At 36.4% G+C, this 13,432-nt stretch overlaps 1 protein-coding gene across 1 annotated transcript in view; it reads left to right on the top strand.

The window, feature by feature from the left end:
• Positions 1-13,432, top strand: part of LOC136863553 (uncharacterized) — a 452,780-nt gene that overhangs the window by 144,085 nt on the left and 295,263 nt on the right. Inside the window, exons 8-9 of the mRNA XM_067139933.2 lie at positions 2,679-2,795; positions 8,933-9,157. Of these exons, the coding sequence (XP_066996034.2) occupies positions 2,679-2,795; positions 8,933-9,157 (342 nt within the window). The remainder of the gene's footprint in view (positions 1-2,678; positions 2,796-8,932; positions 9,158-13,432) is intronic.

Below are 13,432 nucleotides of genomic sequence, written 5' to 3'. Positions count from 1 at the left end.
TCTAGTATACTTGAAATAGGTAAAAAGCTGTATACCTCCAGGACATGGAGAGGTCCACTTGAAGTGAAATACAAGGATTGCAAGCAGGGAGGGGTGTGCCTATTCATAAATTTCCCAGTACGGGCTGATGTACATAATACTGGAATGTTCAATTATGTACTAATAACAGACCACAAGAATGTGGCTGGTTACATGACAATGTTATGATTTTTTTTTCATTTTTTCATTTTGATGTTTACCATTTATAAGAACAAATCTTAACTTTTTTTTTTCTTCTCGTGAATTAGATTTTCAGTGACTCATTTTGTCGCCGTTTGCCTGCGCTTTCTGATACCATTGCACCTCTGGTTGCAAGGTTTTGAAAGCCGCACTAGAAAACAAGTATGTGCAGTGTCTGTATTTCCCGGCGATGTTGCCGTCCAGTGATAACTTGCAGCCTTACGTATTGCAAGTGAGAACTCATAATGTGCCGCTGGTGAATAAATTGTATATTATCTCGCGACCATGTTTTCAAACTACTGATAAGCCATGTGCTATACGTATGCTGGTATTACGTATTTATTTATACATTTTGTGACGTGTCACAGACATGACTGTGTTGCTAAACTACCCATAAGCCATAAGCAATTTATGTTGCAGTTCTGTTTACCTTTTAAGCAGCTTTTTGAACAAAATTTGAACATGCAACTATTATGCAATGAAAATTTAAAATCCAATTTTTGTATTGAAAATAGAGGAATGTGACAATCATGCGGTGAAATACGGTACCCCTGCATTTAATTTTATGCTGTCTCTCCAATAAACACTCAATTCTGTGACAGTATTTCTGCATCCATAGTATCATTCACTTTTTAAGGTGTATTACTTCCACCTTTTAATACAAATCATGATATATGTTAAATCATCGAGGATAACAAGTCATGTTAAAATGTTGGACATGTTTTGCTCCTCTTGTGGGACATCTTCAGCTACATCATAAGTTTAAGTGATAAAAATATGCATATATGAATGAAAATATACCACTGTGTTGCATTAAAATTGAATTTGGGAATTTGTCAATAATCCTTCCATTGTTTTGGGTGCACTTAATAACTCTGTGAACAAAAATGCCACTATAAAATACTACAGCACTGTTACAAGACACACACAACTCAGTGAGAAATGTGCCAAAACTTTGAATGTTCATCAGATATATTGAGAATACAGGTATTGAGAACCAATGTCACCTTGAGCAACTCTGATTGTTATACAAACTTTTAAGAAGTAGTGGGGAATGCCTCTCATAAAGTGAAAAACAGTTTTTCAAGAAGAATCTTAATGTAACTATGGATTGAATGAACCAAATACTGAAGGGAACTTTCCATTGGCAATTGTAAAATGATGTCCCACCAGACATAAAAGAGGAGTCACTAAAGAAAAAGGCAGAAGAAAAGAAAACTGAAATGAAGTGGGAACCGCAAAGAAAAATGAACCAAACTAAGCGATGCTGAAACATACTATTTACTCCCCCCCAGCCCTATTGGATATGCTGTTTTCTGCTGCCATGTTTGTGCTCGACTGACTGCAACATAACTGTGGTTGCTGAGGAGCAGCCTTGTTGAGGGAAGGCAGAGGAAGAATGCGGGGAGGGACTAGTGTGGGCATTTTCCTTTCAGTTCCCATTTCACTCTACAGTAGTAGTATTTTTTTCTTTTTTCTCTATAGACTCTCTTATGTTTGGTGGAACATCATTTTACAATTGCCAATGTCAAGTCCTCTTCTGGACTTGGTTCATTCAATCCATACATACATTAAGATTTTTCTAGAACAGTCATTCACTTTCATCATGAGAAGTGTTCCCTGCTACTTTGGACTCCATCAACATGACTTGTTTATTACCTATATCTTAAAAGTTTGTATAACAATTACAGTTGCTCAAGGTGACATTGGTTCAACACCTTTGTTCTCATGATATCAGTTGAAGATGCACGTTTTTAATGCATTTCTCATTATGTTGCATGTATCTTGTGACAGTGTTCTATTTTATGATGGCATTTTTGTTCACATATTTATTTTGTGCACCTAAGACAGTGTATGAATTTTTGACAAATTTCCAAATACAATTTTAATGCAACACAGTGCTATTTTTAAATTCATACAGTATATGTATATTTTTATAATTGAAGTTTATGTAGCTGAAGATGTCTCATGAGGAGGAGGACGAAACATGTCATTCATTTTAACTTGACGTGTTATCCTTGGTGATTTAATGTATATCACAATTTGTATTGAAAGGTGAAACTAACATCTCTCTTCAAAAAGTGAATAGTCAATGTAAATATGGAATTTAGTATGAAGTTTATTATATACAATCCATAAAATCACTTCTTAGCCATGATTCAACTCCTGTTACAATATCTGGTAAGTATATAACTAATTAATTTCTTAATTCTGTTCCTTTCCTTATACATACTACTTTTACAGCGTAACCCTGACAACTTTGTCCTCTGTACTTGACTTCCAGCTCCTTGTACCCTCATCACCTCCCCCTTGTCCATCCCTTTTCTCTGAATAAACCTCCCCACAACCCTTCTAAACAAACCACCTAACTTATAAATACCCTTGTGATTCTTTGATGTCTTTGATTTATGAAAATTTGCCAGTGATATCTGAGGTGTATGCTCATTTAATTTTTACAGATTGGAGGAGTCAGATTTTTGTATGACAATGTTGTAGAAACAATAGAAAGATTCAATACTTCTACAGGCTTTGGCTGCATTCTGGCCCACTCTATGGGTCTTGGCAAGACATTGCAGGTAGGTAATGCTGAACCATAATTGAATATAAATTATGTGATAGTTTGGTGAGAACCGAGCAAGTTGGCTGCGCAGTTATGGTCGCATAGCTGTGAGATTGCATTCGGGAGATGGTAGGTTTGAATCCCACTGTCGGCAGCCCTGAAGATGATTTTCCATGGTTTCCCATTTTCACACCTGGCAAATGCTGGGACTGTACCTTAATTAAGGCCACAGCTGCTTCCTTCCCAGTCCTAGCCCTTTCCATCCGATCGTCGGCATAAAACCTATCTGTGTTGGTGCGGCGTAAAGCAACTAGTAGAAAAAAAACCTGTAAAAAAAAAAAGTTGTAAATGAGGAAAAGAAAAAAAAAAGTCGGGAGAGATTCGCACAAGAGTTGGACAAGGATATGAAGAATAGGTGGAAAGATTACTTTATTGCCTGTTTCAAGTTTACCATTTTTTGTTTGTTGTGTTTTGTTGTTTGATGATGTTGGTGAACTTGATATTTTTTAGTTGCTGTTACAGCTGTGCTATAATATGAAACAAAATACTTCAGTCAGTTGGAAAGTCTTCATATTGGGATACATTTGCTTTCTATTTTCATTAATCTGTCACATTCTTATCCTTGGCTATGACAGTGTGAAAATGCCTGAGGGATGAGCAATGCTAGTAATGCCATTCCTAATGCAGCCAGTCCCTGCTATGAATGGTTTTGAAAATGTTGCTCATAGGGTAGGTTGATGCATACATTTTAGTGGGCTTCACAGAGTGATATATGATAGCAACTTCTCGCACAGTGAGGAAAGCAACAGGAAATTACCTCGCTCCTCATTTACCTAGTACACCTCTTCAGTGATGCCTAGGCCATCTATGACAGCTAATGGTGGAGCTGTTGAGGATCCAACTAGCCTTTGGGCTGAGGACTGTACATACATACATACATACATACATACATACATACATACATACATACATACATACATGAAACAAATCAGTGTGACAAAAAAAAAAAAAAAAAAACCATTCCTCCACTAACTTGATCTGGTAAAATTACCCTCTACGAAAACTTGGTAAGAAATCTTGGTGTAATTATAAATGAGAATCTTAACTGGGGGGAGCATGTTACAAATATCTGTAGAAAAAATGTGACCGCAACAGATAACAGTCACCGTACTGTAACAAAGTCCACAAGGTTTTGTAGTAGCAGTCAAAGGGACGCACCATCATTCAAATATTATGACCGAGCTCGATAGCTGCAGTCGCTTAAGTGCGGCCAGTATCCGGTATTCGGGAGATAGTAGGTTCGAACCCCACTGTCGGCAGCCCTGAAAATGGTTTTCCGTGATTTCCCATTTTCACACCAGGCAAGTGCTGGGGCTGTACCTTAATTAAGGCCACGGCTGCTTCCTTCCTACTCCTAGCCCTTTCCTGCCCATCGTCGCCATAAGACCTATCTGTGTCGGTGCGGCGTAAAACAACTAGCAAATATTATGAAAGAAACAAATCAACTCCTCAAGATTTTGGATTGACATCCCTTTTGACTAAAACCCTCATAAATACAAACTACTACCAACGGAAAATCTGATCGTAAAAACAAGACTAGTTCGATGAAACTAACTAATTCAACATTTTACTGTTCAAAAATATTAAATTACAGTAGCAAGCCTCAAAATTAAAACTTGAAGCTGAATTCCAACATATCCAAGATTTTAATCTTCAGACACCAATAAGTTTTAACTATAATTACGACTCAAATTTTAACATAGAAGTCAAATTACAATTATTTTTAATAAACTAGAACTTTGAGAAAGAATTTTAGCCAAATTTTCAAAATTTGAAGATACTGTGCTTTGGACGTCAATATCTTTAGAATTAACGGTTATTCCAATTTTTAGTATAGTAATTCATATTGTTAAACTATTAATATGTTCATAAATTCCTATGTTTATATATTTTATTACTTAATTTTAGAATTATAATTAAGCACTAATTTGTCAAAGCAAATCAAATCAAATATGACAGGTCTTAACCTTGAGATGATTATATAGGCTGAGGATGCTTGAAATTCAAGCGAAACATGTCCCTATAAAATATTATTGTAGCATTATGATCTAACAACATAAAACCAATTGTATTGAAAAGGTGGAATAAAAATCACAATATTGTAAGCATATTATAGCAAATTCAATATGGGTCTAATCATGAGATTAGTTACATGTAACATACCACTTAGTCGAGCAGCTCTTCTCCTTTCTCCCAAGTCTTCCCAGCCCAGACATTGCAACATTCTTGTAACGCCACTCTTTTGTCGGAAATCACCTGCTTTTCTCTGGATTTTTTTCCAGTTCTTAAATCAAGTAATTCTGGTGAGGGTCCTATATGCTGGAACCATACTCTAGTTGGGTTCTTACCAGAGACTTATATGCCCTCTCCTTTACTTCTTTACTACAACCCCTAAATACCCTCATAACCATGTGCAGAGATCTATCTGTACCCTTTATTTACAATCATATTTATGTGATTGCCCCCATGAATCTTTCTTTATATTAACACCTAGATACTTACAATGATCCCCAAAAGGAACTTTCACCCCATCAACACAGTAATTAAAACTGAGAGAAGTTATCCTCTTTGTGAAACTCACAACCTGACCTTTAACCCCATTTATCATCATACCATTGCCTACTGTCCATCTCACAACCTTATCGAAGTCATTTTGCAGTTGCTCACAATCTTGTAACTGAACCTTTTTTTTTTTTTTTGAAAAGACACATGTCAAGATTTTGCCACAATTGAGTTAAGGCAAGTAATACAGTCTTTAAGTATAGATCTATCGTTTTCTGCAGAAACTACACACGTCACTGCATTGCTTTTTCCGGTAGCTCTGCCTGGTAATAATAGTTTGTTGGAGACACTGTACGTTTTAAGTGGATATCTCCAAACTAAGATTTATTGATATGTGCTGTTTAAAAAAAAACCCGATTCAACTGAATTATTACTTTATACAGAATAACATCATCTGCAAAAAGCCTTATCTCTGATTCCACTTCGTTACACATATCATTGATAGATATATATATATATATATATATATATATATATATATATATATATATATATAAGAAAACGTAAAGATCCACTAATACTGCCTTGAGGAATTCACCTCTTAATTATTACAGGGTCAGATAAAGCTTCGCCTACTCTGATTCTCTGAGTTCTGATTTCTAGAAATATAGCCACCCATTCAGTCGCTCTTTTGTAGAGTTCAATTGCACTCATTTTTGCCAGTAGTCTCCCATGATCTACCCCATCAAATGCCTTAGATAGGTCAGTCGCAAAACAGTCAATAATAATAATAATAATAATAATAATAATAATACATCACCAACAGTTCTCTTCTCCTTACGCATTAAAAATTAAGTAGCTACAACACAGTCCTTTAATGAACTATGGACCACAACCTGTTTCACCACAACCAGAGCAAGACTTATAAGAGTTAATTGTGCATGAATGGACATCGCATACCTCCCAACTTTCTCAATTCAGGCAGGAGACTCCCTATTTTTGACAGTTTTTCCAGCCTTCTGATTATTCTATTATTTCTTCTGATTTTAGCTTATTTGCAAGTAATCAGCTTCATTTTCCGTATCAAATTCTAATCACAGTGACTTACAGTAATTGAAAATCTTCCACCTTTTTGATACTTTTTATTTGCTTTTTAGCAAATTAATTAATTATATACAGTACATGTTTCGTTCTCACTTGAGAACATCTTCAGCTGTTCTTAACCCCTCAGCGTCGCAGCCATTTAAAGAGCTTCCTATCCCGCGGCCATATGAGATTTCAACTACGCGCAACTGAAATACATTGATTCACTTCAAGCATTACTAAAAGTATAAGAGTAGCCCGATATTCACAAAATTTGGAATTCCTTATGATAGAACTATGTACATGCAGATAATTACATAATTGTTTCACATTTCCTTAGTAATTTAGTTTCATGTGATAAGAGTTCGAATCACTCTTCGAGACAGAGACCCAAGTCACACTCCTGGCAGCAGTGCACAGACTTCTTCTTTCCGCCGTGTTTTGAATATACGATACGTCTCTGAGGTTTGGATTTCTCACTCTTGGGTGCTAATTTCCTGATAAAACATCTTTCCAGCAACCTTGGAACTGTATCATCTGATGCGCGCCGGCATTGAATATTTCGCTCCCCACCCGAGCGAGCATATTTTGTAAACAAACCTTCCATCAGCTGAACCCAATAAGATAACTGCTGAATGTTTGTCCCTCTGACTTGTCTGAATATTACTAGAGAATTCAGGAATCAGAATTCACTGTTGAAAACTTCCCGTTGACCTGTATAATTATCCATATTCTCCCACACAAAATTTCCAAGTACTGGTTCCTCCTTATCGTCACTCTCATCTTTTACGACTGCATCCGCTACAGCCACATCATCTATTTCATTATCACTGCTGCTAATACTGTCACTGCTACTTCCGACTAAACTTTCATCAGAATTATACAATATTTAAAGCACGTTACTGTCAGTCAAACCACGGCTGAGCGCGGCGCGTCACACGGACCGATGAAGCTGCAGCGAGACCGAAAGCAGCAAGACGAAATTGAATGAAGGGAATAACATTTATGACGAAACAAACCAACTCGAAACATATTTCAGATAAAAGGTCGAGACATCGTCTTTCAAACGAGACATATACCACGAACAACTGTTTCTCGTATTGTATGACAGAAAGCAGCAATAACTCATGCCTACACAGTGCGCTTGTGGAGAGTTACGAAAATGTTATAAGCTGAGAAATAAAGACAAATATAATAAATAAACCGCACTCTTAATGTAAAATTAGAGCAAAGAACATCACGTGAAAAGACAAACTTCTCCGAATATCATTTCTTTATTTTATTCTGTGCGAAAGAATGAAGCAAACATACTTTTAAATAAAACAGAGATTAGTGCTCAGACTTACTGGACAAATATTTATCCTTGCAAAAAACAACTTCATTTTAACGATTTTCAATTCTTTTTTACAACACCGGTAAACCCGAAAATGTCTTCTTGGAAACAAAACAATTTGCATATCCATAACACGAAAACTCTTCACGCTATAGCCGTAAATGCGAAACCATGTATGGGTCTATACCACGTATAGAGGTCGGCGGCTACGGAAGAAAAGAGGGTCTATACCACGCATAGAGGTCGATGCTGAGGGGTTAAGCTTAGGTGAATTGTTAAGTTTCTGAGTACATTATTTTCAGGTACATTGTTCCTCTGAAAAACTATTTGAATATAAATTAAATTAAAATGATGTTTAAACAATGTGGGGGTTAATGGGTTGATGAAATGAGACAGGATGAATACATAGTTCGCCTACTTAAAAAACTATATATATTCATTGGAATAGTTGTTAAAAGTTTCAACTCAGTTACACTAAAAATATCTGTTTGTCTTCCAGTTAAAAGGTTTTAAAAAAAATGATTGACTTCTTGACACTATTCTAATTATTGTTGAATGTTCATTCCTTTCACTCCTTCCAGGTTGGCTGTTAATTATTTTGAGCTTGCTTAATGTGCCCTAAATTGAGTCTAATGCAGAACTATGAAGCTGATTGCCGTTCACTTTTTGAGAAGGAAGCTTCGTCTCAATTTCTTACTGTTGTTAAACTCCTATTCTACCGTGACCCTGGAGGGGCTACGTTTGAAGCTGCTTTATGTCTTGTATAATAATAATAATATAATAATAATTATTAATAATATAATAATAATTATTATATTATTATATTATATTATATTATTATTATTATTATACAAGACATAAAGCAGTTTCAAACGTAACCCCTCCAGGGTCACGGTACAATAGGAGTTTAACAACAGTAAGAAATTGAGACGAAGCTCCCTTCTCAAAAAGTGAACGGCAATCAGCTTCATAGTAAAGCCAGTTGTGAAAAAAAAATTTAAAAAATGAAGAACTGGGTAATCAAAGGGCATAGAAATTTACTAATATTTTGTGTGCAGATTCTTATATGGATATATTTATTTGAATTAAGGTAATATTACTTTCATGTGTTTAGTTGCTATCTTCTTTTAATTGGATCGTTTGTACCTAGAATTACTCGATTGAATTTGTTTCAGGTTGTGTCATTCTGTGATGTGTTCTTGAGGCACACGAAGGCACGTACAGTGTTATGTATAATGCCCATCAATACCCTTCAGAATTGGCTTGCTGAATTTAACTTATGGCTTCCTGATAAAGACATGCAAAATAGTCCACTGGCTGTCCATGGTGAGGTGCGATCAAGAGAATTCCCTCTTCATGTCCTTAACGACTCTCATAAGTCCATGACAGCGCGGTGCAAGGTAAGAACTGAACATTATATGTTTTGGTTTTCTTTAATCAAATTTTGCATTACTGTAATTTATAACTGTTAGGTTCTTCAGTCTGCCTAAACTAATTTTGAATAAATACATTTATAAACTGCCTAAAAATAAGCATGGTATCAGAATTATCCCTGAAAAAAATCTTTCATTCTTGAAAGAATACGATTAGATTCTATCACATCACCCTCAAAAATATTTAGAAATGTATCAACATTTATGTTTAAATTCTGTTTAAATCCTTATAATCTTGTTGGAATTTATCTTAGAGATTTCCTCACTTCTCTCCACTCTAGCCTAGAATGCAGGTTGGTACTGGTACTCTGTCGCTGGCATGAGTCCAGCTGGCTAGTTACTCCGTTAACGCAATGCCCCCGCCCTGGCTAGGTCATCGATATGCTGAACCGCACTTTTAGGTGTTTTTTACTCTTAGTGTTTCCCTTAATGTTGTTGTTATTTAGGGCTCGGATGTTTAGGAAAAGACATATTTTTTCTTTGTCTCTATTTTTGTGCCTGATGGATATTGGTGCAAATCAGTTGATTGTAGTCACAATTAAGTGATTTTTATTTGTCATATAAATGCATATTTTGGCTATTTTTTTGTCTTAAGGTCATATTTTAAGCTATTTTTGTAGAAACGTCATTTTGGTCATATTTCGGCAGTTCGACAGCTGTAGCTATGCAGTATCATCTTCAATTTATCAAATGCGAACTAATGTTCACAAAACTACTTCTTGGTATCACATCTGCAAATCAAATCAAATATGACAGGTCTTAACCTTGAGATGATTATATAGGCTGAGGATGCTTGAAATTCAAGCGAAACATGTCCCTATGAAATAGTATTGTAGCATTATGATCTATATTTTGTCGCAATAAGTTGTTTTTTACTCTGCATATTGATGTAAATATTGTATATTTGAGCTAATTTTGTTTCCATCTAGGCTCTCTTTTGTTTGTTTTTTCATTTGCTCTTTCATTATGTTTTTTAGCATTTTTTCAACTTATATTATGTAAATTATTCCAACCCCCCTAATTTTATCACTGAAGATGGCTCAAGCGAGCCGAAACATGTTTGAATTTGTTTGCTCCGTCTAATGACGGAATATATGATGTATTGAATAGGAGGATACTCTCATTTTTTGCCATTGTAAAGTGAAAACTGTCAAATATCTTCTAATATCTTGTAAGGAAACGTTGTCCACTAGTGTTAAGTTACAGAGCTTTGTTAAGGAATTCGGAGAAGAATATTTCTGTACAGACGGTTTAGTTCTATTTTGGAAGTTGTGTGAAGTAAAATCGTGGCTGAAAAAACATTTTAATGTGCAACAACATTGTAACACTGCAAAACACAGCAGCAATGTCAAACGACAAGACGTCGATAAGAAGAGGCAGCACTTGATATTTTATAAGGCTGTTACATCTTCAGCAATGGACAGATGTTCGGATTTTTCAAAGGAACTTTGTGAGATGATGATGTCTGCAAACATTCCTCTAAAGGTGCCCATAGACGTGCAATATTATTGCGCAAAATGGATTGTACAATATATCGTTAGCTGCCCACAGATGTACAATATTATTACACAACAATCTGGTTTGTGCAATAAATAGAATCGTGTGAAGATAATATTGATGGTTGAGCAGTATATTGTGCAAAGCGGTCATAGACGTACAATATGCGTGGCAATATATATTCAGTCCATGCCGGTATTTTGTTTGGTGAACACTCTTTTTCTGTATCATGAAGCCACTCCACTCCACTTCCTTCCGGAAGTTTGTGCGCAGAGAACTGATTTAAAAAAAAAAAAAAACTTCTTGCTTGTCAGCGTTCGAGTACTTTTCGCGATATTTCTCAATAAGCACCTCGTTCTGTTCATCTTTTTTAACGCGATTGCTGTAATCTTTGCTCTTTACGTCCCATAGAGCCGGAAGGCCATGGTATGCTTCGATAAACTCCAAAATAAACTTTTTCACCACCTGTTTGTCTGCCATCACGATACGTTTTCCCCCACTTGTTGATACCAGCTGGCGGGAGGAAGGGATATTGCACAATATTGCCAACACACGGCACAGTATTTTGCGATTTGCGCAATATATTTCAAACTTTTTTTTATTTCATACAATATATTGCACAACCCTTCAATATTAAACACACACTATCAATTATATTGCACAAACCCCGATATTGGGCAATAATATTGCACGTCTATGGCCCCTTAAACAATGTGAACAATCCCCATTTCAAGAACTTCCTGGAGAAATATGCAAAGAAATCTGTTCCTACAGAATCAACACTGCGATAAAAGTATTTATTGCATTGCTACGAAGATACTCCAAATCGAATACGACACAGTGTAGCAGACAATAAGATTTTGATATCTATTGATGAGATGACTGGCACTGCAGGTAGATATATAGGGAATGTAATTATTGGAACACTCCGTGCTGATAGCCCTGGGGATATTTTTCTACTAACCTCAGAAGTTTTAGAGAGAGCAAATCATTCAACTATTGCAATTCTTTTTGATAATGCACTAAAATTTTGTGGAAGGATGAAATTAAGTGGGAAAACGTTCTTCTCTTTGTTATTAATGCTGCTCCATACATGGTGACAGCTGCTAAAGGCCTCAAGATGTTTTATCTAAGAATGACTCGCCTCACTTGCCTTGCGCATGCTCTGCGTAGGGAGGCAGAACAAATTCTGGAAATATCCTGAAGTCAATAAATTAACGTCCAACCTCAACATTTTTTTTTTTTTTTGAAGCACCACTGCGGGTTGCGACTTTCAAGGAGTTAGCTCCCTCCTCACCACTCACTCCACAGACAGTTGTTACTAGGTGGGGGACATGGCTCGCTGTTGCGTTGTATTATTGCAAAAACTACTCCACTATCAAAAACATTGTTAATGGCTTTAAAAAAAAGATGATGCCTCTTCTATCAAGATTACGCAGGAATTGTTTTCCAATAATTTGTCAGAAAGTCTGGCATATATTAAGTCGAACTTTGGAATTATATGAAATGCAAGTACTTGTTTAGAAGCTGCTAGCTTATAGAGCGTTCCAACCTTAAATTGCAGTACAGCGTAGATGGAGCGCGCTGTTGCGAAATCGACTCGTGAAGATCACGCTCGAGTGTGACTCAAACAGGGCGTAACAGTTACACATTTTTCGTTTGTAATTTTGTAATTTTAAGTTCATTCATAAATTGATATTTGTAGGATGGTAAAATAAATACAACATACCTTAATCACTGTTGTTGCTCTCAGACATTGGACCTACACATTGTATCATTTCTGCAAGGCCTGATGTTCCCCCTTTGGATGAACTGGGTTCGGGAGATGAACTTGAGGATGATCCGGACGATGAAGAAAGTGTTATTAAAAACTTTCCATCGTCGACATCGTCCTGTAATTCGTCTGCTTTCCACAAATCTCTTTCTAGTTCGTTCACGTAATTTGCCCAATTGTCTTATGTTCTTATACGCAGCGGTGTTAAATTTTCCATATCATTTTTCTTGAATGATACGTTATGATACCGGATGTAGTTTTTCACCTGGAACCACACCATCTCAATAGGGTTTAACTCGCAGTTATAAGGCGGTAGACGTAGAATCTGCCAACCTGCTGCTTTTGCCATTTCATCTATTCTCTGATTATCATACAGAGCCCTATGCTGAGAAGCGATGTGCACCAGTTCTCACTTGAACATCCCGTTCTCAAGATATTTGCTTTTTAAGTAACCACTGTACGATGTCATCTTTTCGCAAGAAGCCACCGGCAAAGGTTCCAACTTACGGGAATGATAAGTGGCATTATCCAGCATGATCACAGCACCTTCGGGAGTGTTCAGTAACAGTTTTTCCGAAAACCACTTCTCATAAATTTCACCAGTCATTTCTTCGTAGGCGGCCGCCGTGTTTTTATGGCATAAAAATGTTAGTTCAGCATTTGGAATAAAACCATGTTCATTACCCCCGTGGATTAAGGCGAATCACGGTCCTCGGCTTTTCGGTGGCCTAAGTCCCGAACTCACACCTTCAATGGCGGCCTGCCGTGCACTTTTCACTTTTGTATCCTTCCATTCTTTTGTCACTGTCTGCCCAATATTTATCCATGATTCATCTATGTAAATTATAGCTTTATTTTGTGCCCTCAAACGTTTTATCTCCCTGAGATATCTGTGCCTCCAATGAATAATTTCATTGGTTTCAGTGAAAGCTGCTTTACTACCTCATCTTAAATAATGGAAGCCTATATCA

This window comes from Anabrus simplex, chromosome 2 (assembly GCF_040414725.1).
Source record: "Anabrus simplex isolate iqAnaSimp1 chromosome 2, ASM4041472v1, whole genome shotgun sequence".
Taxonomy (NCBI): domain Eukaryota; kingdom Metazoa; phylum Arthropoda; class Insecta; order Orthoptera; family Tettigoniidae; genus Anabrus; species Anabrus simplex.
This window is presented reverse-complemented; position numbering and strand designations above follow the sequence as displayed.